Genomic DNA, 26,267 nt, shown 5'->3' with positions numbered 1-26,267 from the left:
TGTATAATGTGCTGTATGTGCTGTATGGTATAATGTGCTGTATGTGCTGTATGGTATAATGTGCTGTATGTGCTGTATGGTATAATGTGCTGTATGGTATAATGTGCTGTATGGTATAATGTGCTGTATGTGCTGTATGGTATAATGTGCTGTATGTGCTGTATGGTATAATGTGCTGTATGTGCTGTATGGTATAATGTGCTGTATGTGCTGTATGGTATAATGTGCTGTATGTGCTGTATGGTATAATGTGCTGTATGTGCTGTATGGTATAATGTGCTGTATGTGCTGTATGGTATAATGTGCTGTATGTGCTGTATGGTATAATATATATGTGTTTTCTATGTTAATAGTGTATATGTAATTTATTCCCAGGGACGTGGTGTGAACTGAGCGTAGACGAGTGTGTGTCGACCCCGTGCCAAAACGGCGGGAGCTGCGTGGATGGTCCCAATCGATACCAATGCTTATGTGCTGGAGGCTTCATGGGTTTCCATTGCGAAACCAACTTTGATGAATGCATGTCGGGCCCCTGTCTTCACGGGAGGTAAACAACGGAAGTGTTCATTACCAGTAAAACTGTTAGTGCTTCTCCTGCTGAATATAAAACGCCAGTCCAGGGAAGGAGATGTATGTTGTTTAGAAAAATTGCAAATAAAGTGTTTTTTTTTTTAAAGGGGGAAAAAAAGAAAATGGTTGTGGAAATGGAGGATAGAAATGGTGTGTAATGGTGTGTAATGGTGTGTAGTGGTGTGTAATGGTGTGTAATGTATAAGAGTGGGGAATAAGGCTTGTGTACTGTACACACTTTGTACCTACTATGTGTCCATTTGACCTCAATTACCTCAGTTTACATTCCCATGATAAGCAAATAGTGATTTTAGATATTTGCCTTCTCTCAGTGTTTAGCCTTTTAATATACTAGAGGCCTCGACCAGAGTGGGACCTGGGACTTGGCAACGCTATATAGGCCTGTTTTGTTATGTTATGTTTCTCTCTTATCTTCCCAGGTGCATTGATGGAGTGGATGTGTATTACTGTCAGTGTGAATTGGGATGGACTGGTGCCAGATGTGAAATGAACATTGATGTGAGTTGAGCTGAGTGATAGTTGGGTATCTGGTAAGACCATCCTGCACACGGGAGTCATCATCATTACATAACATGGTCTCATTAGAATATGTTAAAATAGTGTCATTTCGCTAAACATTGTAGTTATATTTCAGCCAAACTGACAAATTTGTTATTTGTAATTAACAGTGACCTATGACTTATATTTCACTATAGGGACATAAAATAGTGTCATTTTGTAATAGTGACTGTTATTCTACAACATTCCAAAACATGCAAACCAGGAAGATCCAGATGATTAGTCTCTATTCTAATCAGACCAAAGCTGCTCCAGTGTGCCGTCTCATCTCCTTTCCCCATTCACAAGCCACATCGATTCTCCTACAGCATAAGTCAATTGAGCTACATGATCATATAAGCATTGTATAAATACCTGATTAAAAGGAATCGCCTCACCCTAATCCCTAATTGATTTTAATACCCAGCCCAGCTTCAGTAGGCCTCCAGAGAGAGCACTGGGCTGATAGAATAGAATGCTAAGGCAGCCGGAATGTCTCTCTGAGGTTCTGCTCTGGAATGTGCAATCAGAGGCTCTTATTGTCTCGGTTTAAAGACCCCATTCTAATCTACAATTCTGCACATACTCTTTTAACTCATCATCCAACATAGTCAATTACGCATTTTAACAGTCACGTTTTCATACAGGCCTATATTTTCATATTCAAGTCATTCTCTTACGATATTTCTGTTTATCTATATAGCTGTGTTAGAACCACCATGCAGTTGTGGATATTTATAGTTAGTGTTTTCGTTCATAGTAGGAGTGCTAATCTAGGATCATGTAATATCAATAATATGATCTTAAAAGGCAAAAGTAAAGTGGTCCTACATCAGCACTTCTACTCTGAGACACTATAAATACAGGCCCTAGGTCTCGTGTTTTACATGATGCTATTTCCCCATCTACAGGAGTGTTCTTCCAGTCCGTGTCTGAATGGTGGCTCCTGTGTGGACTTGATTGATAAATATGCATGTTTCTGCCTGGATGGATACACTGGAAAGAACTGTGACATTGACATAGACGTCTGTCTCGAAACCCCCACCAATGTCACCCTGTGTTTAAATGGAGGGACTTGTCTCGATGGCCAAGGCTCCAATTTCACCTGCAGGTCAGTGAATCTATTCATCATGTAGTCATGTGTATGTATAATACATACATATCAATATATACATATCTGTATATAATATGTACATGTAGAAACTTGGATTCTTTTATATATATTTTTCAAATAATCCAATATATTACAGTATTATAGCACCTCAAACATTTACCTGTTTGGATACACAGATTTTGCTCCAAGGACTCATTTTAATAATTCATAATAAAGACATACCCTATATATATATATATATATATATATATATATATATATATATACATGCGTATAACAAGTTACAAAGCCTGATACCTGTCGGCTGTAAGTGAAGTAATAGAACATTATCCAGTGTTATGATCTGCATGTTTTGACACAGTCTCTGTATTATGAGTTGAATTAAACCACCGCCTCCCATCAGACTGAAGTCACGCTGCCCCCTCATCTCTCAGATTGACATGCATCTGATTGGTTTAATGTCAGGTTGCCACAGCAACAGAACCGTGTCATGTCATTTCCTATTAACACGCTCTCCCTCCCCTGTGTGATGTATGAAGTCTAGCTCAATCAGTGGAGTCTGGTCTCACTTTAAATCAGAGGACTGTTCATAGTAATGACTGGACTGGAATTAATGAAACTAAACACATCAAACACAATGGTTTCCATGTGTTTGTTAGCGTTCCATTGATTCCAGTCCAGCCATTACTATGAGCCGTCCTCCCTCCCTTCACATTGTGAATATAGCCAGACACTGCACTGCAGTAATAGGGTGTAGATTTTCCACAGCGTGGGTCCCCTCGACGTCTTGCTGTTAATTACATTGTCTTAGCTGTAGCACATATGCTCAGGTTCAGGGCCGTAAGTCACTGTGGTCTAGTGTAAAGACAGAGGGCCGCATCCCAAACAGTACCCTAGTCCCTACATCTTCTGACCAGAGTCCTGTAGTGCACTGTAAAGGGAACAGACATTTGGGACGCAGACAGAGAAGGGCTGCCTGCCTGCTGCAGTAATGTTTAGTCTGTTATCAACAGTTGGAGGACAGTTGGGTGTCATGCTGCAGCATCTGGCTCTGTATACTCAATTATAATTCAATGTTTATTTTTTGTGAAATGAATGCTGAAGTTGTGTGCATATGCTTTACTTTCCGTATGCTAGGTTTTCTTTTTGGTTAAACAAATGCTGCATTTTTATGGGTATGCAGTATATGCCATATGTTAAAGTGATTTAGAAAAGAAGGTGTGTTCTGTTGTCTCCATTTCCTTGGTGACGAGTCACATGTCAATCTAATGTGTCTTTAACACGAAATGACACAATGTATTGTAATCATAAACTACGTGAGGGAATATAACACTCTTTCTCATTAGATAATGGATACAAGCATGGATGTTATAGGTTGTAACCAGTGACAGACTGCATGCAGTACAGTCCATTTGGTATATAGAGATCCATCCAATATTATGCGTGGTGTCAGGATTGCAACAGATTGGATGGTTGAATGTGATGTCTGGATTTGATGGCAATTCGACCAGCCTCGGGGACAAGCAGCATGGAGACAGTTTAAATTGCAGTTCCATTTCCTAGCTTGGTAATGGTTGGATGTTGGTTCTGTTCCAAACGGCACCCTATTCCCTTTATGGTGCACTTTATTTGACCAAAACCCTAGGGGGCTCTGGTCACAAGTAGTGCACTGTTTACAGGTAGGTAATAGGGTTCCATTTGGGACTCAGGTAGTGTCTCCTTGAAGTAAGACGTCCGTTCTCAATCTGCTGGTGTCTCCAGAGATTTGAGGAGTCCTATGCGAATGCATTTCAGCCACATTATTATAATACCCATGGACATGAATAGGACTTGGATGGTGAGAATGCATTCTAGAGATTGTTACTTTATGTTGTGTGTATTAAAACTGCTTTCCCCCCCCAAGCTATCACTGTCAATACTGCAGAGTAGTCTAGACCGGTTTTATGCTACTTATATGCCACTGCTATACTTAATATGGTAACACTTTACTTGACACCCAGCGTCATAACTATGTCATAATGTGTCATAACAGTTGACACAACTTGTCATAACCTGTTATAATATGGTCATAACACTGTCATGATACATATATTTAGACCTGTTATGACATATATTGAGTTATTTTATGTCTGGTTATGACACCTACATAAGAGTGTTAAAACCCACAAAGCAAAACATTCCATTACACCATAGCCTACGTGTCAACAGTATCTTTATGTTATATATTTAATTTTTAATGGACCATATTAAAGTATCATTGTAATTGTGCAAACATTGATGTCGGGCCATGCACCTATCCCAGTTCTCTGTTTCTGGTGACTGGAATGAATGTAGGAGCAGATTTCAGGAGCAGGACAAGACACCCTCTTTTAGACTGATTACTGACATAAGGACATGTACGTGACAGGCCTATCTGGATTATATGATTATGAGGGTCATAATGCTTCTTGACAGTGTCATAAAGTCTGTTTTCTTAGTCCAAGTGAAGTGACACAGGATGTTCATAATGCTACATGACAGGGAAATAAAGTGTATTTTCTACAAATGATTTAAAATATGATGCAGCATCTGGCTCTGTATACTTGTTGTTTTTAGCTGATAGGAGTGGAAGCCGGTGGGTTCGTCTGCTGCAAAAGCCCATCAGTGACAAAGACTGAGGAGCTGTGCATTCCGAGATGTCTTTCTGCACACCACTGTTGTACTGTGCCTTTACTTGCCTGCATGTGGCCCGCCTATTAGCTTGCACCATTCTTGTTATTCTCCTTTGACCTCTCATCAACAAGCTGTTTTTTTGCCCACAGGCCTGCCGCTGACTGGAAGGTTTTTGTTTGTGGCACCATTCTCAGTAAACCCTAGACTCTGTCGTGCATGAAAAGCCCAGGAGGCCGGCCGTTTCTGAGATACTGGAACTGGTATGCCTGGAACTGGTATGCCTGGAACTGGTATGCCTGGAACTGGTATGCCTGGAACTGGTATGCCTGGAACTGGTATGCCTGGAACTGGTATGCCTGGCATCGACGATCATACCAAGCTCAAAGTCGCTTAGGTCACTAATTTTGCCCAGTCTAACGATCACTTGAACAGAAACTAGATGTCTCGATGCCTGCTTTGCACACTCTTGGCATTTTCTCAACCAGCTTCACCTGCAACAGTCTTAAAGGAGTTCCCACATATGCTGAGCACTTGTTATCTGCTTTCCCTTCACTCTGCGGTCCAACTCATCATCTGATGCAGCACTCCATCACTCTCTTTCTTGGTCCAATAGCCCTGCATGTTATATGTGTTATATGAGAGAATAACCGCCTGGTATGGCAACTGCTCAGCATCTGACCATAAGCTTCCTGCCATCCAGGACCTATATAATTGGCGGTGTCAGAGGAAAGCCCATAAAATTGTCAGAGACTCCAGTCACCCAAGTTATAGACTGTTTTCTCTGCTACTGCACGGCAAGCGGTACCAGAGGACCAAAAGGCTCCTCAACAGCTTCTAACCCCAAGCCATAAGACTGCTGGCTGAACAGTTCATAAAATCACCACTGGACAATTTACATTGACCCCCCCCCTCCCCTCTTGTACACTGCTGCTACTCACTGTTTGTTTGTTACCTATGCATAGTCACTTCGCCCCCACCTACATGTACAGATGACCTCCACTAACCTGCCTGTACCCCTGCACACTGACTCAGTACCGGTGCCCCCTGTATATATCCTTCACACTGACTCAGTACCGGTGCCCCCTGTATATATCCTCCACACTGACTCAGTACCGGTGCCCCCTGTATATATCCTCCACACTGACTCAGTACCGGTGCCCCCTGTATATATCCTCCACACTGACTCAGTACCGGTGCCCCCTGTATATATCCTCCACACTGACTCAGTACCGGTGCCCCCTGTATATTGCCTCATTATTGTTATTTTTATTGTGTTACTTTTTATTATTACTTTTTATTTTAGTCTGCTTGGTAAATATTTTCTTCTTCTTGAACTGCACTGTTGTTTAAGGGCTTGTAAGTAAGCATTTCACAGTAAAGTTTACACTTGTTGTATTCGGCGCATGTGACAAATAAAGTTTGATTTGATTTGATATGTTAAATGACTTCTATGCGATATCCTTGTCTTCTCCCAGGTGTCCAGCAGGTTTCATAGGGGACTTCTGTGAGATGGACGTTAATGAATGCTGTTCAGATCCATGTCTCCACGGGGCTATCTGCCGAGACCTGCTTAACGGATACCTCTGCCACTGCAGGGCAGGTGAGTACATTAACTAAGATTGGTAACAGTTATAATGCATGACAAGGCGGTTATAATGAAGCAATAAGGCCAAAAGGAGGTGTGGTATATGACCACTATACCGCGGCTAAGGGCTGTTCTTAAGCGCGACGCAACGTGGAGTGCCTGGATACAGCCCTTAGCCGCGGTACAGTATATTGGCCATATACTGTACTGTACCACAAACCCCCCCATGTGCCTTGTTGCTATTATAAACTGGTTACCAACATAAACAAGTAAGTTTGCTTCATACCCATGGCATATTGTCTGATATACCACAGCATTCAGCCAATCAGCATTCAGAGCTCTAACTACCCGGTTTATAATTCATTCTATGACCTGGTTCATGGCTAAGTCCCTGCCACTTCAGGGGAAGGTGTTCAGGTACAGTGTATATATTAATGTTATATGAAATATACCCTGGACACGCTCTAACTGCAACTAAGATTGGTTACAATAAGTCACTGGACATGGACTGATCAGCTCAATTATAAAGTTATTCCAAGGAAGCAGGTGTTTAACAAGCATTAATGTTTTGTACACTCAGTGCCTATATATTAATGTTATATAAAGAAATATAGACACCTGGTTATTCCAAGCCTATAGACACTAAGGTTAACGTACGCTTAACAAGCATTATAAAGCTTATTCCAAGCAGACACTAAGTAGGTAAGGTAAATGTAGATTGGTTACATGTAGATTGGTTACAATAAGTCACTGGACCTATGGACACTAGATTAACTTTATCAAAGCATTAACAAGCATTATAAAGCATTATTCCAAGCCTATAGACACTAAGGTTAACGTACAGGACAAAGCATTAACAAGCATTATAAAGCATTATTCCAAGCCTATAGACACTAAGGTTAACGTACAGGACAAAGCATTAACAAGCATTATAAAGCATTATTCCAAGCCTATAGACACTAAGGTTAACGTACAGGACAAAGCATTAACAAGCATTATAAAGCATTATTCCAAGCCTATAGACACTAAGGTTAACGTACAGGACAAAGCATTAACCTATAGACACTAAGGTTATGCAAAGCATTATTATAAAGCATTATTCCAAGCCTATAGACACTATTAACAAGCATTATAAAGCATTATTCCAAGCCTATAGACACTAAGGTTAACGAGGACAAAGCATTAACAAGGAGATGCTTATTAGATCAGAGGCCTAGAAGCCTAAGAAATGAGAATTGATCATGCAGCCTTCCTCCATGGACTGGATACAGGATAAGAGACAGAAAGAACAAATGCATTTAATTCCATTTATAACATATGAAGGTGTGACCTTTCAACCCAAAACCAACCACTTTTGACCAATCAAACGATACTTGGTGGTCAGGTTTACAGTGGTCCCCATGTCAGTGTCCTTTTGGCTTAGGAGTCTGTTCCCTCACCCTTGCTATGGAAGGGGTCTTCTGAGGACAGACAGCTCTGTAGCTCAGAGCTCACAGCATAGGAATGAAACCTTTTAGATACCACAATTCGATGGGAGATGGAGGCTAGGTGGTTCGACTTGAATTCATCCGCTTAGACACAGCTTCTCATCCGTAGCTTGGGAAGAAAAATATTTCTTTGTCTTCAAACTTGTTTTGGGTTCGTTGACCTTCTAGACCTTGGCTGCAGCTTGGGTCACGTAGTCTTCCTGTAAATTATATACTCACAGGTTCTATACCCTTGGGTCAGAAGTGGGCGTACTATTCTCTGGGCGTACCAAGTTAATGAGGCATGGTCTAGATTTTATTCAAATCCAATTTTAGACCATTAACTTAACATTTCATCTTCCCCAAAACATTCTCTTTGATTTGGATATTTTCCGTACAATGTATAAACATCAAACATATACTAGGAAAACTCTTCACATTACAATGTTTTCGTAATAACGTCATCTATTAACCTTTAATAACAAAACAGAAATGATATACATTATCATATTCCATCTATCGTCATGACCACCATTGTGACTGACGGAAACCATTGTTCCAAAGTCCCTTTATTTCATGTTTAATGTTCTGAGGCTGGTTCTCCACAGTAACAGGACAAAGGAATTTGTCTGTGGCCTGAGATTTACCAGGGGCGTGAGGGGTCATAAAACCCCCCACATCTTCAGACCCCTAGATCTCTCCTCCTCTGTTGGGGTTGAGAGATAATCTGTAGGTTTGTGGTCTCCTGTAACCTGGTCAGGAGAGTCATGACAGTATTATTCTATAGCATTCGATAGTCAGTCCTCTGAATACTGTAACAGGGAGGAATATTTTGGCCCCTCAAAGGGGGAAGGGTTGACTAGTCATTTGGCATTGTCCTCTGTCTTCCAACTCCAGGTGTCAGAGAGCACATAAATTAGGGCCGAGCCTACAACAGCTGCCTCTGAAAAAACACAGAAGTACTAGTAATAATTGCGTAGCAGAGGTGAAAGACACACCTCCCAGCACTGATTGCTGATTGCCTGGCAAAGGTGAAGAAAACGTCCCTTACAATACACCACTCCCACAAATTAGCAAGACTGTTACAGAAATAGGCCTGAAACTAATCCACAAGTCCACAATGACAGTCACAAGTACAGAGCAGTCAGACAGTTCAAACAGCAATGATTAAGTAGACTAATATGTAAAACACAACACGTAAATGCAATTGCCCTACAAGACAATACCAGCATCTACTTATTAGATTAAAAAAAGACTTGCTGCTTTTGTAATAGCTGATGTCCTTCTAAACACCTAGCCTATAGCGTCATCAAAACGCCTAGCCTATAGCGTCATCAAAACGCCTAGCCTATAGCGTCATCAAAACACCTAGCCTATAGCGTGATCAAAACACCTAGCCTATAGCATCATCAAAACACCTAGTCTATAACCTCATCAAAACACCTAGCCTATAGCGTCATCAAAACGTCTAGTCTATAACCTCATCAAAACACCTAGCCTATAGCGTCATCAAAACGCCTAGTCTATAACCTCATCAAAACACCTAGCCTATAGCCTCATCAAAACACGTAGTCTATAACCTCATCAAAACACCTAGCCTATAGCCTCATCCAAACACCTAGCCTATATCCTCATCAAAACACCTAGTCTATCGCCTCATCAAAACACCTAGCCTATAGCCTCATCAAAACACCTAGTCTATAGCCTCATCAAAACACCTAGCCTATAGCGTCATTAAAGCACCTAGCCTAAAGCCTCAATAATACACCTAGCCTATAGCCTCATCAAAACACCTAGTCTACAGCCTCATCAAAACACCTAGCCTATAGCCTCATCAAAACACCTAGTCTACAGCCTCATCAAAACACCTAGCCTATAGCCTCATCAAAACACCTAGCCTATAGCCTCATCAAAATACCTAGCCTATAGCCTCATCAAAACACCATGCCTATAGCCTCATCAAAACACCAAGCCTATAGCCTCATCAAAACACCTTGCCTATAGCCTCAACAAAACACCCATAGCCTCATCAACACAACTATAGCCTCATCAACACACCTAGCCTATAGCCTAATCGAAACACCTAGGCTATAGCCTCATTAAAGCACCTAGCCTATAGCCTCATTAAAACACCTAGCCTATAGCCTCATCAAAACACCAAGCCTATAGCCTCATCAAAACACCTAGCCTAATCTCCCTGTCTCTACATGAACGTGTGTGTGTGTGTGTGTGTGTGTGTGTGTGTGTGTGTGTGTGTGTGTGTGTGTGTGTGTGTGTGTGTGTGTGTGTGTGTGTGTGTGTGTGTGTGTGTGTGTGTGTGTGTGCCCCCAAAAAAGAAGCAAAGCAGCAAATCGAAGGAATCTGATTGATATTCTCTTAAGAGGGTGGTGGATGTGAGTGAAGCTAGGGCTCACCGCACTGCAAGTACACACACACATCCCACCTCCCTCCACACTGCGGTACTCAGTCTGTGGGCTTTGTTCCTTGGCAGGTTGGACAGGCCTTCACTGTGAGTTGGACATTAATGAGTGCCTTCCGCAGCCCTGCAACCAAGGGATGTGCATCCAGAACGAGCCTGGCTACGGCTACACCTGTTTCTGTCGTCCTGGATTTGTGGTGAGGCTTACCCAGCACACTCTTCCCTTATTTCATCCTTCCCTCTATCCTCCTTCATCCCTGTTGCCTCACCCTCTTTCTCTATCTCTGTGTGAATCTCTCTCTCGCCCTTCTTTCCTTTGCTCTTCTCCACATCTGAAATGTTAGCATTTCTTTCAATATGTTCTTCATCTTCTTTCTTCTCCCAGAATGTGATGGTATTATATTTACCATCCTAGTCATGGCAGGATAAGGCAGAGGCAAAATATTTACCCTCCTAGTCATGGGCAGGATAAGGCAGTTCCATCTGGCACCCTATTCCCTATACAGTACACTACCTTTGACCCGAGCCCTATGAGCCCGAGTCAACAGAAGTGCACTACGCAGGGTGTCAATTGACAATAGGGTGCCATTTGGGCCATGTTCAGAGAGAGGTTATTTAGTTCAGTCTCCACCACTGTAGATGTCATCCGCAGGCATTTGTGATCATCTCTCCTGCTGCTACATATCATTTACACCCTTATTAAGGTGGCCTGAATCCTAATGTCCTCCTTACCAAAGCCCATGTGTGTCTCAAATTGAACCCTATTCCCTGTGTAGTGCCCTACTTTTGTCCATGACCTCACATCATAGATGGAATTATGCTAACGACTAATAAAATAAACAAATTAGATTAGATAGCTAATGTCTATATATTTGACTATTTCTATGGTCAACTAATGTTTATCTATATTTCTATAGTCTAACATGTTTTACATGTACAGGGGAGGAACTGTGAGCACAATTACGATGACTGCCTGCTCCAGCCGTGTCCGGGAGGATCCTCCTGTGTTGATGGTATCAACGAGGTCAGCTGTCAGCCAATCGAGGGAGACATGTCCTCTGTGCCCTGGGAGCCTTCTATGACACAAACCCCTCGGGGATCCCTGCTCACCACATCACCAATGTCACCAGTGTCACCGTACAGTGAACAACCAACAGGTATGGAGGTCAATCGTAAAGACCACAGTCATATTTTAATTTAACCTTTATTTAACTAGGCAAGTCAGTTAAGAACAAATTCTTATTTTCAATAACGGCCTAGGAACAGTGGGTTAACTGCCTGTTCAGTGGCAGAATGACAGATTTGTACCTTGTCAGCTCAGGGATTCGAACTTGCAACCTTTCGGTTACTAGTCCAACGCTCTAACCACTAGGATACCCTGCCGCCCCAATATAACAGTTGGGTCAGTACTTTGTGGTCAGGTCAACCGTAAGATCAGCTGTTAGATCACACAACCATACTCTGGTTATATTATAACACCAATGACATAACACCAGTGTCGCCGTAAAGTGTGAATCCAGTGGAGGCTGAACAACCAACAGGTATATAGATCAATCTTTGAACGTCTGTTATAGTTGGTTCAGCACAGCCTGTATGTGATCGTATGTGCTGTTATAGGGATATGATATAAGGACATATGTTTCCATGCTCACCACACCACTGTCACCAGTGTACTGCAAAGGTGATGAATGCAGGGTATTTTGTGTTGATAGTGTTACGGAAGCAACTAGATGGCCTATTGTTAACACTGTACTCGGCTAAGTCTAGGGCTTCATAATGGTTCTGTAACCTGATTGGATGTGTGCATTAATGTGACAAGTAAGCGTATGCAACCAGGTGTTAAATGTATGTAACCAGGGGACAGCAACCTTACCCTGGCCCAGGGTCAACTCTGTTATGGTATGTATGTATCCAGGGGACAGCAACCTTACCCTGGTCCAGGGTCAACTCTGTTATGGTATGTATGTATCCAGGGGACAGCAACCTTACCCTGGTCCAGGGTCAACTCTGTTATGGTATGTATGTATCCAGGGGACAGCAACCTTACCCTGGCCCAGGGTCAACTCTGTTATGGTATGTATGTATCCAGGGGACAGCAACCTTACCCTGGTCCAGGGTCAACTCTGTTATGGTATGTATGTATCCAGGGGACAGCAACCTTACCCTGGCCCAGGGTCAACTCTGTTATGGTATGTATGTATCCAGGGGACAGCAACCTTACCCTGGTCCAGGGTCAACTCTGTTATGGTATGTGTGTATCCAGGGGACAGCAACCTTACCCTGGTCCAGGGTCAACTCTGTTATGGTATGTGTGTATCCAGGGGACAGCAACCTTACCCTGGTCCAGGGTCAACTCTGTTATGGTATGTATGTATCCAGGGGACAGCAACCGTACCCTGGTCCAGGGTCAACTCTGTTATGGTATGTATGTAACCAGGGGACAGCAACCTTACCCTGGTCCAGGGTCAACTCTGTTATGGTATGTGTGTATCCAGGGGACAGCAACCTTACCCTGGCCCAGGGTCAACTCTGTTATGGTATGTATGTAACCAGGGGACAGCAACCTTACCCTGGTCCAGGGTCAACTCTGTTATGGTATGTATGTATCCAGGGGACAGCAACCTTACCCTGGTCCAGGGTCAACTCTGTTATGGTATGTGTGTATCCAGGGGACAGCAACCTTACCCTGGTCCAGGGTCAACTCTGTTATGGTATGTATGTATCCAGGGGACAGCAACCTTACCCTGGTCCAGGGTCAACTCTGTTATGGTATGTGTGTATCCAGGGGACAGCAACCTTACCCTGGCCCAGGGTCAACTCTGTTATGGTATGTATGTATCCAGGGGACAGCAACCTTACCCTGGTCCAGGGTCAACTCTGTTATGGTATGTATGTATCCAGGGGACAGCAACCTTACCCTGGTCCAGGGTCAACTCTGTTATGGTATGTGTGTATCCAGGGGACAGCAACCTTACCCTGGTCCAGGGTCAACTCTGTTATGGTATGTGTGTATCCAGGGGACAGCAACCTTACCCTGGTCCAGGGTCAACTCTGTTATGGTATGTATGTATCCAGGGGACAGCAACCTTACCCTGGTCCAGGGTCAACTCTGTTATGGTATGTGTGTATCCAGGGGACAGCAACTTTACCCTGGTCCAGGGTCAACTCTGTTATGGTATGTATTTATCCAGGGGACAGCAACTTTACCCTGGTCCAGGGTCAACTCTGTTATGGTATGTGTGTATCCAGGGGACAGCAACCTTACCCTGGTCCAGGGTCAACTCTGTTATGGTATGTGTGTATCCAGGGGACAGCAACCTTACCCTGGTCCAGGGTCAACTCTGTTATGGTATGTATGTATCCAGGGGACAGCAACCTTACCCTGGTCCAGGGTCAACTCTGTTATGGTATGTGTGTATCCAGGGGACAGCAACCTTACCCTGGTCCAGGGTCAACTCTGTTATGGTATGTATGTATCCAGGGGACAGCAACCTTACCCTGGTCCAGGGTCAACTCTGTTATGGTATGTGTGTATCCAGGGGACAGCAACCTTACCCTGGTCCAGGGTCAACTCTGTCATGACCTCTTGATCAGCCATTCCAAGCAGATTAGTTTATTTGTTCTAAAGATGACCAAAATAAACACGTACACAGAAGAAACAAAAGAGGCTTGCCTGAACTAAAGATTCAAATCTCAACCTCGTGGCCTCATGGTCACCAAATAAACCAGCAGCTTCACCTCTTGCCAGCTGGGACACTGACTGACCCGTCACCTGATGACGTGCTTATCAAGGCCTCCTGGCAGGGCACAGTCCTTGACTTGGTTGGTGCCTCCACCTGGGGGATGGAGTGTGGAAGTGTATCCTGGTAGAGTGTGTTGCTAACACTAAACGACCTCTCCATGTCTTATTAACAGTAGGTCAACCATGAGATCGCAGTCATATAAATACCAGTTGGGTCAAAATGGGTTATTTTATTACGCCAATGTCAAAACACCACTTTTATAATGTCATAACACCAGTGTCATAATGTCATAACACCAGTGTTATAACACCAGTCTCATGAGGTTATACCACCAGTATCATAATGTCGTAACACCAATGCCATAATGTCATAACACCAGTGTCATAATGTCATAACACCAATGTCATAATGTCGTAACACCAGTGTCATAATGTCATAACACCAGTCTCAGAAGGTCATAACACCAGTGTCATAATGTCGTAACACCAATGTCATAATGTCATAACACCAGTTTTATAATGTCGTAACACCAGTGTCATAATGTCGTAACACCAGTGTCATAATGTCGTAACACCAATGTCATAATGTCATAACACCAGTTTTATAATGTCGTAACACCAGTGTCATAATGTCGTAACACCAGTCTCAGAAGGTCATAACACCAGTGTCATAATGTCGTAACACCAATGTCATAATGTCATAACACCAGTGTTATAATACCATAACACCAGTGTCATAATGTCCTAACACCAGCACATGTAGCACCCTCTGATTTAATCAAAAAGAAAGAAAGCACAAATAAACTAATCTGCAAATCAATTCATTAAAAATGCAATACTGACAACAAAAAATAATATGCCAAACAAACTCAACTCCATATTACAAGTATGATGATATTAGACAGTAATGCGCTTCCTCACCGAGATAGAATCGAAATAAATATGTTGTGTTAGAGGTTTGAGAAACTCATGAATATATCTAAACTAGGTCACTATCTAAACAGCCCCAGTGCCCTTGGTGCTGCTGCAAATAGACTCAGAGTCCTTCTGCAGTCTGCAGCACTCCTTGGCACCTCCGAATGGAACCTTAGAATAATCAGCTACTAGTTAACCACATAGGTCTACTCAGTTCTATCAAACATTTACCAAATAGAGGAAGAAAAATGGACACTTTTATTTGTCTCGTATACCTCCATGACATACATTGAAAGCAAGCATGTGAATTTTAAACAGTGAGGAAATAAATGTGTTTTCGTTACATGTTGTCACGCCCTGGTCGTAGTATTTTGTGTTTTTCTTCATGTATTTGGTCAGGCCAGGGTGTGACATGGGTTTTTGTATGTGGTGTGTAGATAGTTGGATTGTAGCTTAGTGGGGTGTTCTAGGTTAGTCTATGGCTGTCTGAAGTGTTTCTCAATCAGAGGCAGGTGTTTATCGTTGTCTCTGATTGGGAACCATATTTAGGAACCATATTTAGACAGCCATATTCTTTGGTTGTATTGTGGGTGATTGTCCTTAGTGTCTTGATGTCCTTGTGCTGTGTTAGTATAGGCTGTTTTCGGTTTTCGTTTCGTTTATTGTTTTGTAGTGTTTGTGTTTATTCGTGTTTACGTTGTGTGATTAAACATGGATCGCAATATACACGCTGCAGTTTGGTCCGACTCTCCTTCACCACATGAAAAACGTGACACATGTTCATATCACACATACACTACATGACCAACTGCATATTATGTGGATATGTGGATACCTGCTCGTCAAACATCTCATTCCAAAATCCTGGTCATTAATATGGAGTTGGTCCCCCCTTTGCTGCTATAACAGCCTCCACTCTTCTGGCAAGGCTTTCCACTAGATGTTGAAACATTACTGCCGGGACTTGCTTCCATTCAGCCACGAGCATTAGTGAGGTTGGGCACTGATGTTGGGTGATTAGGCCTGGCTCACAGTCGGCATTCCAATTAATCTCAATGGTGTTCTATGGGGTTACGGTCAGGGCTCTGTGCAGACCAGTCAAGTTCTTCCACAACTATCTTGACAAACCATTTCTGTATGGACCTCGCTTCGTGCACGAGGGCATTGTCAAGCTGAAACAGAAAAGGGCCTTTCCCAAACTGGTGGCTCAAAGTTGGAAGCACAGAATCATCTAGAATGTCATTGTATGCTGTCACGTTAAGATTTCCCTTCACTGGAACTAAGGGGCCTAGCCCGAACCATGAAAACCAGCCCCAGACCATTATTCCTCCTCCACCAAACTTTACAGTTGGTACTATGCATTCGGGCAGGTAGCATTCTCCTGCAATCCGCCAAACCCAGATTCGTTCCGTCGGGCTGCCAGAAGGTGAAGTGTGAATCATCACTCCAGAGAACGCTTTTCCACTGTTCCACAGTCCAATGGTGGCGAGCTTTACACCACTCCAGGCTACGCTTGGCATTGCACATGGTGATCTTAGGCTTGTGAGTGGCTGCTCGGCCATGGAAACCCATTTCATGAAGCTCCCGACGAACAGTTCTTGTGCTTGCATGCTTCCAGAGGCAGTTTGGAACTCGGTAGTGAGTGTTGCAACACCTGCATTGCTTGCTGTTTGGGGTTTTAGGCTGGGTTTCTGTACAGCACTTTGGGATATCAGCCAATGTACGAAGGGCTTTATAAATACATTTGATTTGTTGCAACCAAGGACCATTTTTACCCGCCACGCACTTCAGCACTTGGCGGTCCCGTTCTGTGAGCTTATGTGGCCTACCACTTCGCGGCTGAGCCGTTGTTGCTCCTAGACATTTCCACTTCACAAAAACAGCACTTACAGTTGACTGGAGCAGCTCTAGCAGGGCAAAATTTTGACAAACTGACATCCAATGATGGTGCCACGTTGAAGGTCACGCAGCTCTTCAGTAAGTTCTACTGCTAATGTTTGTTTATAGAGATTTAATGGCTGTGTGCACGATTTTATACACCTGTCAGCAACGGGTGTGGCTGAAATTGCCGAATCCACTCATTTGAAGGGGTGTCCACATACCTTTGTATGTTTAGTGTATACTCCGTTTTATGTGGATTTGAAACATTGAGGAAAATAATTGTAATGTATTCTCTTATCACCATATATGAGACATTGGAAGCAAGGAAAGTTAACAATAGTTTAATCTCCTGCCTGGTCAAGGTCGACTGTACTTTCTGTCCCTGGACAATAGTGTATACAAACCTGATGTACTGTAGCGTTGTAGGATGAGGATCAATGAGGATCCTGTATAGCAAACAGAGTTTTCTAAAGGGACTCTATGGCTGCCTCCCAAGTCATACCCTATCCTCTACAAAGTGTACTATATGGACCAATTAGGTGCCTTTTGAGTAGTAAAACTTGTTGACAATTCTGTCACAAGTTCAACTTAATAAAAAACACTTGAGGAAGATGTCAGCTTGACGTCGAAACGTAATTCACTTGTTCTCATCCTGTACAATGGTTGCCCATAACAGTGTTGACGAGTTCACATTAAATCAGCCATGAATCCCCTTGAAATGGAAGCTTGTTGTGTGCAACAGAGAAGGGCAATTGAATTCAAGCTTCACAAAAAATAAAGTAAATTGTTCAAACATTGAATTTTTTTATTTAACTACTCAAGTCAGTTAAGAACAACGTATTTTTTACAATGATGGCATACCCCGGCCAAACCCAGACAATGCAGGGCCAATCGTGCGCCGCCCTATGGGACTCCCAATAAGGTCCGGATGCGATGCAGCCAGGAACCAGGTACTGCAGTGACGTCTCTTGCACTGAGATACAGTGTCTTAGACCACTGCGCCACTCGGGAGCCCATTTCTGGCCTGTCTATCTGTGGGTAACATGGTCGACTATGATCAATCTACTCATTTTTCCACCACAAAACACCAGAAAATGGCAAAAAAAAAACTGCAGAATCAACTCACCTGCTTTTATAAAATATATTTAAAAAGGAATATTTTCACTGTATTTAAAACAAGAGTTCAGTTCAGGTAACAGGGTTGACCTGAAAATGAATCACTAATAACAATAAATAAATAATCATCTTCAGAAATGACTGTCAAAACAACAACATAACTAGGGCTTTACATTGATGGGGAAACTTGGAGAAATGCTGGGGTTAAGTGTGTTCACATCTTCCTAGAAGTCATGAAGGATGCACAGAAAATGCTGAATTTAGTCACTAACAAGTCTTTATCCATATAAAAATTCTGATGTATTGAATTCTCCACGTGATCTATATTAAATGGCACTTCATGTGCCATTTTAAAATTCAATATTTGTAAACAATTTCTACTTAAAAGGAACTAATTTCGTGGAACGCCCCATATATGGAATATAGTAAATAAGCCAGGTATTATATGGAATATAGTAAATAACCCAGTTATTATATGGTATATAGTAAATAACCTGGTTATTGTATGTAATATAGTAAATAACCCGGTTATTGTATGTAATATAGTAAATAACCTGGTTATTATATGGAATATAGTAAATAACCTGGTTATTATATGGTATATAGTAAATAACCTGGTTATTATATGGAATATAGTAAATAACCCGGTTATTATATGGTATATAGTAAATAACCTGGTTATTATATGGAATATAGTAAATAACCCGGTTATTGTATGTAATATAGTAAATAACCCGGTTATTATATGGTATATAGTAAATAACCTGGTTATTATATGGAATATAGTAAATAACCCGGTTATTATATGTAATATAGTAAATAACCTGGTTATTATATGGTATATAGTAAATAACCTGGTTATTATATGGAATATAGTAAATACCCGGTTATTATATGGAGTAGTGCACAATATGTCACCCACCACCTGGATTCAGTCTTTAAGTAGCAACATTTGAAATGGTATTTTTTACATTGAGTAAAAGTAGAGACTCAGAGCTACAAAATGGTATATCATACATTACATTTGAGGAACAATGGGAAAGTTATTCTCCTTTTGATGTTGATCAACTTGTAAACTCACTTTTGAGAAAATGGCCTTTAAATGTTTTGGTGTCTAGTGAAGAGCTCTTCTTTGTCTTCACCCATTCAGCATCGTTCACACCCTCTTAAGCCCCACCCATCTCGTTTCACTCTCGGAGTGCACACCTGACGCTCTGGCCGATGATTGGATAACATGAAAACAGCCTAGCCAGCTCTGCTGGCAACAATTTCATTGGGATGCAGCCAATGGCTTTGTTTATGGTCTCTACAGTATGTGAGATAGAGAGTGTTGAACTCAATATAGTGGAAGATGATGGGCACCTTAAAATCCGCACACCAATCCTGGAGGAGAAGGAAAGCTTACAGCAGATACACCTCAATAATGATCGTCACAGCCCAGACCTGTTATCAATGGCTTCCACGTTTGACAGGGATGAAATGACATACTGTAAGCTGTGTTCTATGAACTGGTTTACAGTAACAGGGATGAAATGACATACTGTAAGCTGTGTTCTATGAACTGGTTTACAGTAACAGGGATGAAATGACATACTGTAAGCTGTGTTCTATGAACTGGTTTACAGTAACAGGGATGAAATGACATACTGTAAACTGTGTTGTATGAACTGGTTTACAGTAACAGGGATGAAATGACATACTGTAAGCTGTGTTCTATGAACTGGTTTACAGTAACATGGATGAAATGACATACTGTAAACTGTGTTGTATGAACTGGTTTACAGTAACAGGGATGAAATGACATACTGTAAGCTGTGTTCCATGAACTGGTTTACAGTAACAGGGATGAAATGACATACTGTAAACTGTGTTGTATGAACTGGTTTACAGTAACAGGGATGAAATGACATACTGTAAGCTGTGTTCTATGAACTGGTTTACAGTAACAGGGATGAAATGACATACTGTAAGCTGTGTTCTATGAACTGGTTTACACTAACAGAGATGAAATGACGTACTGTAAACTGTGTTCTATGAACCGGTTTACAGTAACAGGGAGAGCTAGCCTACTCTGTTTATTGTGCTCTGTTTCTACGTCCATGATTTTGGTCCAAGTTGTCATGACAATGCGCTGGTGGGGAAAAACCTTTGTTGCGTGTGCCTTGATTGAACCATTTTATGAGGTAAAAGTGTGGTAATTGGTTAAAATTGCGATCCCTACTTTTCAAGTGCAGTGATTTGACTGTTTTATGTGGTACGCGTACGGTGATTGGTAAATTTTGCAAAGGCTTGCGTAATATGAAGAGAAACGTTGATTTTTGTAAAAAAAAAAAATGGTGATTACAGAATCTTAGAATCCTGAGGTACTGATGTAATAGCAGCTGTATAAAACCCTTCAGACTTCAGTCAAAGAGAGACAGGTGATTCATAGAACACACTTCCTTGGTTCCTTGATTCCAGATCAGTTGTTAGAGCATGGTGCTTGCAACGCCAGGGATGTGGGTTCAAATCCTGTGTTGGACAAGTATGCAGTCGCTCTGGATAAGAGAGTCTGCTAAATGACTAGAATGTAAAATGTTCCTTCGTCTTGGTTATCTATGGGTTGTGTGTTTCCCTGTGTGAGGACAATCGGACAATGGAAACAGTATATCATTTTGTATACTTGTTTTATTTTTTCACCTCGACAGCTTAGTTGCTTATTGTTCTGTAAATGCCATCAGGTTGTTCCTGTTCAGGGTTAACTAAATGAGTTTGTGTTTTAATGTGTTGTTTTGACAGTTCTGCTAATTGGGTGTGTGTTTGACCGTTTTATATAGTCTGTTGGCTGTTGCGTAACCTTACTCGCAAGTCACAGAGTCGTGTATGTGTCATCGGCAGTTCATGAATATTCATGAGTTGGGGCCTGGCTGCATACAAATATCCCTGTCTCTATTTGTCATCCCAGCAGTTGGTTCATGTTCTCTGTGTTTTTGTAACTGGCAAACAGACACACACACACACACACACACACACACACACACACACACACACACACACACACACACACACACACACACACACACACACACACACACACACACACACACACACACACACACACACACACACACACACACACACACACACACATGCATACATTTGCAAGCACACAAATGCATACATTTGCAAGCACACACACACAAATGCATACATTTGCAAGCACATACACATACACAAATGCACACGTGCATGCACACACACACACACACACACACACACTCATACACACAAATGCATATTTCTTAATTGGTAAGTATTTTCTTAACTCTATTTTCTAACTGAACTGCACTGTTGGTTAAGGGCTTGTAAGTAAGCATTTCACGGTAAGGTCTACACTTGTTGTATTCGGCGCATGTGACAAATACAGTTTGATTTGATGCACACACACACACACACACACACACACACACACACACACACACACACACACACACACACACACACACACACACACACACACACACACACACAACACACACACAAACACACAAACACACACTCAAACACACACAAACACACACTCAAACACAAACACACACTCAAACACACAAACTAATGCTCTACTACAGATCTGGCCAAATTGGACCGATGTACATCAGTTACTTTGAACGCTTGAAACAATAACTCTCTAATGTTGTTAAATCTCTGGTAATGTCATATTAGACCATATGTACATGGTTTACAGAGAGAGAGATGGTTCTCTGGTAATGTCATATTAGACCATATGTACATGGTTTACAGAGAGAGAGATGGTTCTCTGGTAATGTCATATTAGACCATATGTACATGGTTTACAGAGAGAGAGATGGTTCTCTGGTAATGTCATATTAGACCATATGTACATGGTTTACAGAGAGAGAGATGGTTCTCTTGTAATGAGAGAGAATGAGAGAGAAAGAGAAGGAGAGGGAGAGAGAGTCGTGAGGAAAACTCTCAAATGAGTGAATAGTCACAAAGAGGCAGGCCCAGATGGCATCCCTGGCCGTGTCCTCCAGAGTGTGTGCTGGCAGGCGTCTTCTCGGACATCTTCAACATGTCCCTATCCCAGGCTGTAGGTCCCTCCTGCTTCAAGGAGACCACCATCGTCCCTGTGCCCAAGACAAATAAAGTGAAATGCCCAAATGACTATCGCCCGTTGCACTCAACCCGGTCATCATAAAGTGCTTTGAGAAGTTGGTCATGGCCCACATCAAGGCCAGCATGCCAGGCACACTGGACCCTTCCAATTTGCTCTAACACATCTGGACAACAGGAACCCCTATGTGAGAATGCTGTTCATAGACTACAGTTCAGCATTCAACACTATTTTTCCCTCCAGGCTCGACACCAAGCTCAGAGCCCTGGGTCTGGATACCAGAGCACAACACCTCCACCACACTGACTCTTAACACAGAGGCCACCCCAGGGGTGTTTCCTCAGCCCTCTGTTGTACTCCCTGTTCACCTACGACTGTGTGGCTTTGCACGACGCCAACTCCATCATCATGTTTGCCGACGACACCACCGTTGTAGTCCTGACGTGGACCAACACCACCACCACTCTTGTCAAGAGGGCACATCAGCGTCTCTACTAAGGCGGCTGAAGAAATGTGGCTCGCCACCCCAGGTCCTCTCCAAATACTGCCGCTGCACCATCGAGAGTGTCCTGACCGGATGCATCATGGCCTGGTATGGGAATTGCTCCATCTACAACCGCAAGGCCCTCCGGCGGGTGGTGAAGACGGCCCAGTACAACACTGGGACCGTGGCCCTCCGGCGGGTGGTGAAGACGGCCCAGTACAACACTGGGACCGTGGCCCTCCGGCGGGTGGTGAAGACGGCCCAGTACATCACTGGGACCGTGGCCATCTAGCGGGTGGTGAAGACGGCCCAGTACATCACTGGGACCGTGGCCATCTAGCGGGTGGTGAAGACGGCCCAGTACATCACTGGGACTGTGGCCATCTAGCGGGTGGTGAAGACGGCCCAGTACAACACTGGGACCATGGCCCTCCGGCGGGTGGTGAAGACGGCCCAGTACATCACTGGGACCGTGGCCCTCCGGCGGGTGGTGAAGACGGCCCAGTACATCACTGGGACCGTGGCCCTCCGGCGGGTGGTGAAGACGGCCCAGTACATCACTGGGACCGTGGCCCTCCGGCGGGTGGTGAAGACGGCCCAGTACATCACTGGGACCATGGCCATCTAGCGGGTGGTGAAGACGGCCCAGTACATCACTGGGACCGTGGCACTCCAGCGGGTGGGGAAGACAGCGCAGTACATCACTGGGACCGTGGCCCTCCAGCGGGTGGGGAAGACAGCGCAGTACATGACTGGGACCGTGGCACTCCAGCGGGTGGGGAAGAAAGCGCAGTACATCACTGGGACCGTGGCACTCCAGCGGGTGGGGAAGACAGCGCAGTACATCACTGGGACCGTGCTCCCACCCATCTAGGACATCTACTTGGTGAGGAAGTCCTGCAGCATCATCAAGGACCCAACACACTCCAGCCACAAACTGTTCTCTCCCTTACCGCCAGGCAGACAGTATCGGAGCATGAGGTCTGATACCAACAGGATCAGAGACATTTTCTATCTACAAGCCATCAGACTGCTGAACACTTGAACTGGACTGACAACCTGCACTGACAGCTCACTTTCCAGCCCACTTTCCAGCTCACACTCTCAAACACACCCCCGAACGCAGCTCACTCTCCAGATCCCAATCACCTGAATTCTGATCACCTGTTCACACACCTGTATGTCATTATCACACACTATTTAGTTTATTTCTTTGCACCCCATCATTGTGAGGTATTGTTATTCTTTTTGACACACTTCTATTCGGACCTCTATTTTCCCTGTAATTTGATCCTCCTGTGTATGCTAAATTAAAAAACTATTTGATTTATTGAATATCTGAAACATACAATACTTGCAGTGAAGCCGCTCAACAACTACATCATACCAGTCATCCAACAACTACATCAGACCAGTCATCTAACAGACTCCCATTCAACAACTACATCAGACCAGTCATCTAACAGACTCCCATTCAACAACTACATCAGACCAGTCATCCAACAGACTCCCATTCAACAACTACATCATACCAGTCATCCAACAGACTCCCATTCAGAGCGACACACAGAAGCAGCCAGGGTCAATGTCCTGCTCAAGGGCACGTTGACAAATCTACCACCAGGCCGCCAAAAAAACGTGAACCCGAACTCGAACCCTCCAAGATCCCCCCACAGTCCCCCAATAGCTGTCCCTCAACCATTCGAGACCCCTCCCACAGTCCCCCCCCCCAAGAAGAAAAAACAAACAAACAATGAATTCCAGGAAAACTCCCATTTTCAGAGTGACACACAGAAGCATCCAGGGTCAATGACGTTCCCCACCCCCAAGAACCCCCATGCACCAACATCCAAGAGAATGAACTAAAGAGAAAAAAGGAAAAGACAGAAGAAAACAGCAAACAACAGAAGAAAACATGCAAAAAAATATATATATTTAAAACAAAGGACATCAAGAACAACTGAAATCATAACAGCAATGCCTACTTTATATGTTTTTGTGCATGTCTGGCACTATTACATGTATGTGTGTGTTCTTGTATGTGTTTATTTGAATGAGAGTGTGTATATGCATGTGTACAACACACCTGCATGGCATCAGCCTCAGGCAAACCGGCATTAGTTGTAAAAACAATGCCCCTCAGTGTCATGCAAACTGACTTTTTATGATGTTATTTTTTATTTTTTATACTTTTATCTTTGACCATCATTCTATCTCCCACACAGAAACTCCACTCTCACTTGTCTCCAATTCCACATCCCAACCCTCAGCTTCTCTCAGCCCATCCCATCTATCTCTGCTGGCCACCCACTTCGGGTTTCTACGCAACACATATCTTTCAACTATGCTGTGCAGCATGACAATGATCCCAAACACACCGCCCGGGCAATGAAGGAGTGGCTTCGTAAGAAGCATTTCAAGGTCCTGGAGTGGCCTAGCCAGTCTCCAGATCTCAACCCCAAAGAAAATCTTTGGAGGGAGTTGAAAGTCTGTGTTGCTCAGCAACAGCCCCAAAACATCACTGCTCTAGAGGAGATCTGCATGGAGGAATGGGCCAAAATACCAGCAACAGTATGTGAAAACCTTGTGAAGACTTACAGAAAACATTTGACCTCTGTCATTGCCAACAAAAGGTATATAACAAAGTATTGAGATAAACTTTCGTTATTGACCAAATACTTATTTTCCACCATAATTTGCAAATAAATTCATTAAAAATCCTACAATGTGATCTTCTGGATTTTTTTCTTCTCATTTTGTCTGTCATAGTTAAAGTGTACCTATGATGCAAATTACAGGCCTCTCTCATCTTTTTAAGTGGGAGAACATGCACAATTGGTGGCTGACTAAATACTTTTTTGCCCCACTGTATATATCAACTCATACAGCCTGTACCATGGAATCGGTACATCAAAAATCTACTTGAGAACCATTTAGGGTTCAAATAAAACTTTTGAATGAATGAAGCTTTTAGAGAGAGGTTTAGTGCTTTTATATTTAATGATCTCAACCCACCCAATTCATATTAATTATATAGATATGCACGTTTTATTTTTGTCTGTTTTTTGGCTCAAATGATTTGAAAAGCGAATCATCAGGATCAGACATTGCCATAAGTAACTGAGTGAACAGAGATATGACTAAGGAGTTAATCAGGGCAATTTTTTAATACATAGACAGGTATTTACCTCTCCATGGTTGCAGGATCTTGTCTATTTTAAGTTTTCTATTGAAATTCATTGTGGAGAGCTTATTTATATATTTTGTGATATGAATACCGAGTATGTCTACTTCACCATCAGCCCATGTTATAGGTAAGCTGCAGGGTAATGTAAAAGTTAAATTTTTTTGAAGATCCAATACGTAATATTGTACACTTATCATAATTAATTACAGAAAAGTTATCTAGATCTTCAATGTGTCATTGCAGGGATCTAGCTTATGGACTTAATATAAAACTTGAGTTTTGGAATACATCGACACCTTTGTTTTTAAACCTTGGATTTCTAATCCTCTAATGTTGTTATTGGATCTGATTTTAATAGCTAGCATTTCGATGACCATAATGAATAGATGTGGTGACAGCGGACACCCTTGTTTGACTCCTCTTGACAATTCAAAACTCTCTGAGAAGTAGCCGTTATTCACTAT

The 26,267-nt window shown here is 42.7% G+C and overlaps 1 protein-coding gene across 1 annotated transcript in view; it reads left to right on the top strand.

The window, feature by feature from the left end:
• Positions 1-23,439, top strand: part of LOC118378659 (protein eyes shut homolog) — a gene marked incomplete at its 3' end in the record, with an annotated part of 51,582 nt that extends 28,143 nt beyond the window's left edge. Inside the window, exons 2-11 of the mRNA XM_052502873.1 lie at positions 376-547; positions 1,011-1,089; positions 2,040-2,239; positions 6,370-6,494; positions 10,437-10,561; positions 11,305-11,521; positions 22,053-22,165; positions 22,451-22,609; positions 22,663-22,770; positions 23,245-23,439. Coding sequence (XP_052358833.1) covers positions 376-547; positions 1,011-1,089; positions 2,040-2,239; positions 6,370-6,494; positions 10,437-10,561; positions 11,305-11,521; positions 22,053-22,165; positions 22,451-22,609; positions 22,663-22,770; positions 23,245-23,439 — 1,493 coding nt within the window. The remainder of the gene's footprint in view (positions 1-375; positions 548-1,010; positions 1,090-2,039; positions 2,240-6,369; positions 6,495-10,436; positions 10,562-11,304; positions 11,522-22,052; positions 22,166-22,450; positions 22,610-22,662; positions 22,771-23,244) is intronic.
• Positions 23,440-26,267: the final 2,828 nt, after the last annotated feature.

The sequence above is a fragment of the Oncorhynchus keta genome, unplaced genomic scaffold (assembly GCF_023373465.1).
Source record: "Oncorhynchus keta strain PuntledgeMale-10-30-2019 unplaced genomic scaffold, Oket_V2 Un_contig_16491_pilon_pilon, whole genome shotgun sequence".
Taxonomy (NCBI): Eukaryota; Metazoa; Chordata; class Actinopteri; order Salmoniformes; family Salmonidae; genus Oncorhynchus; species Oncorhynchus keta.
Note: the sequence above shows the minus strand (reverse complement) of the source record. Positions and strands in the feature narration are given on the sequence as shown.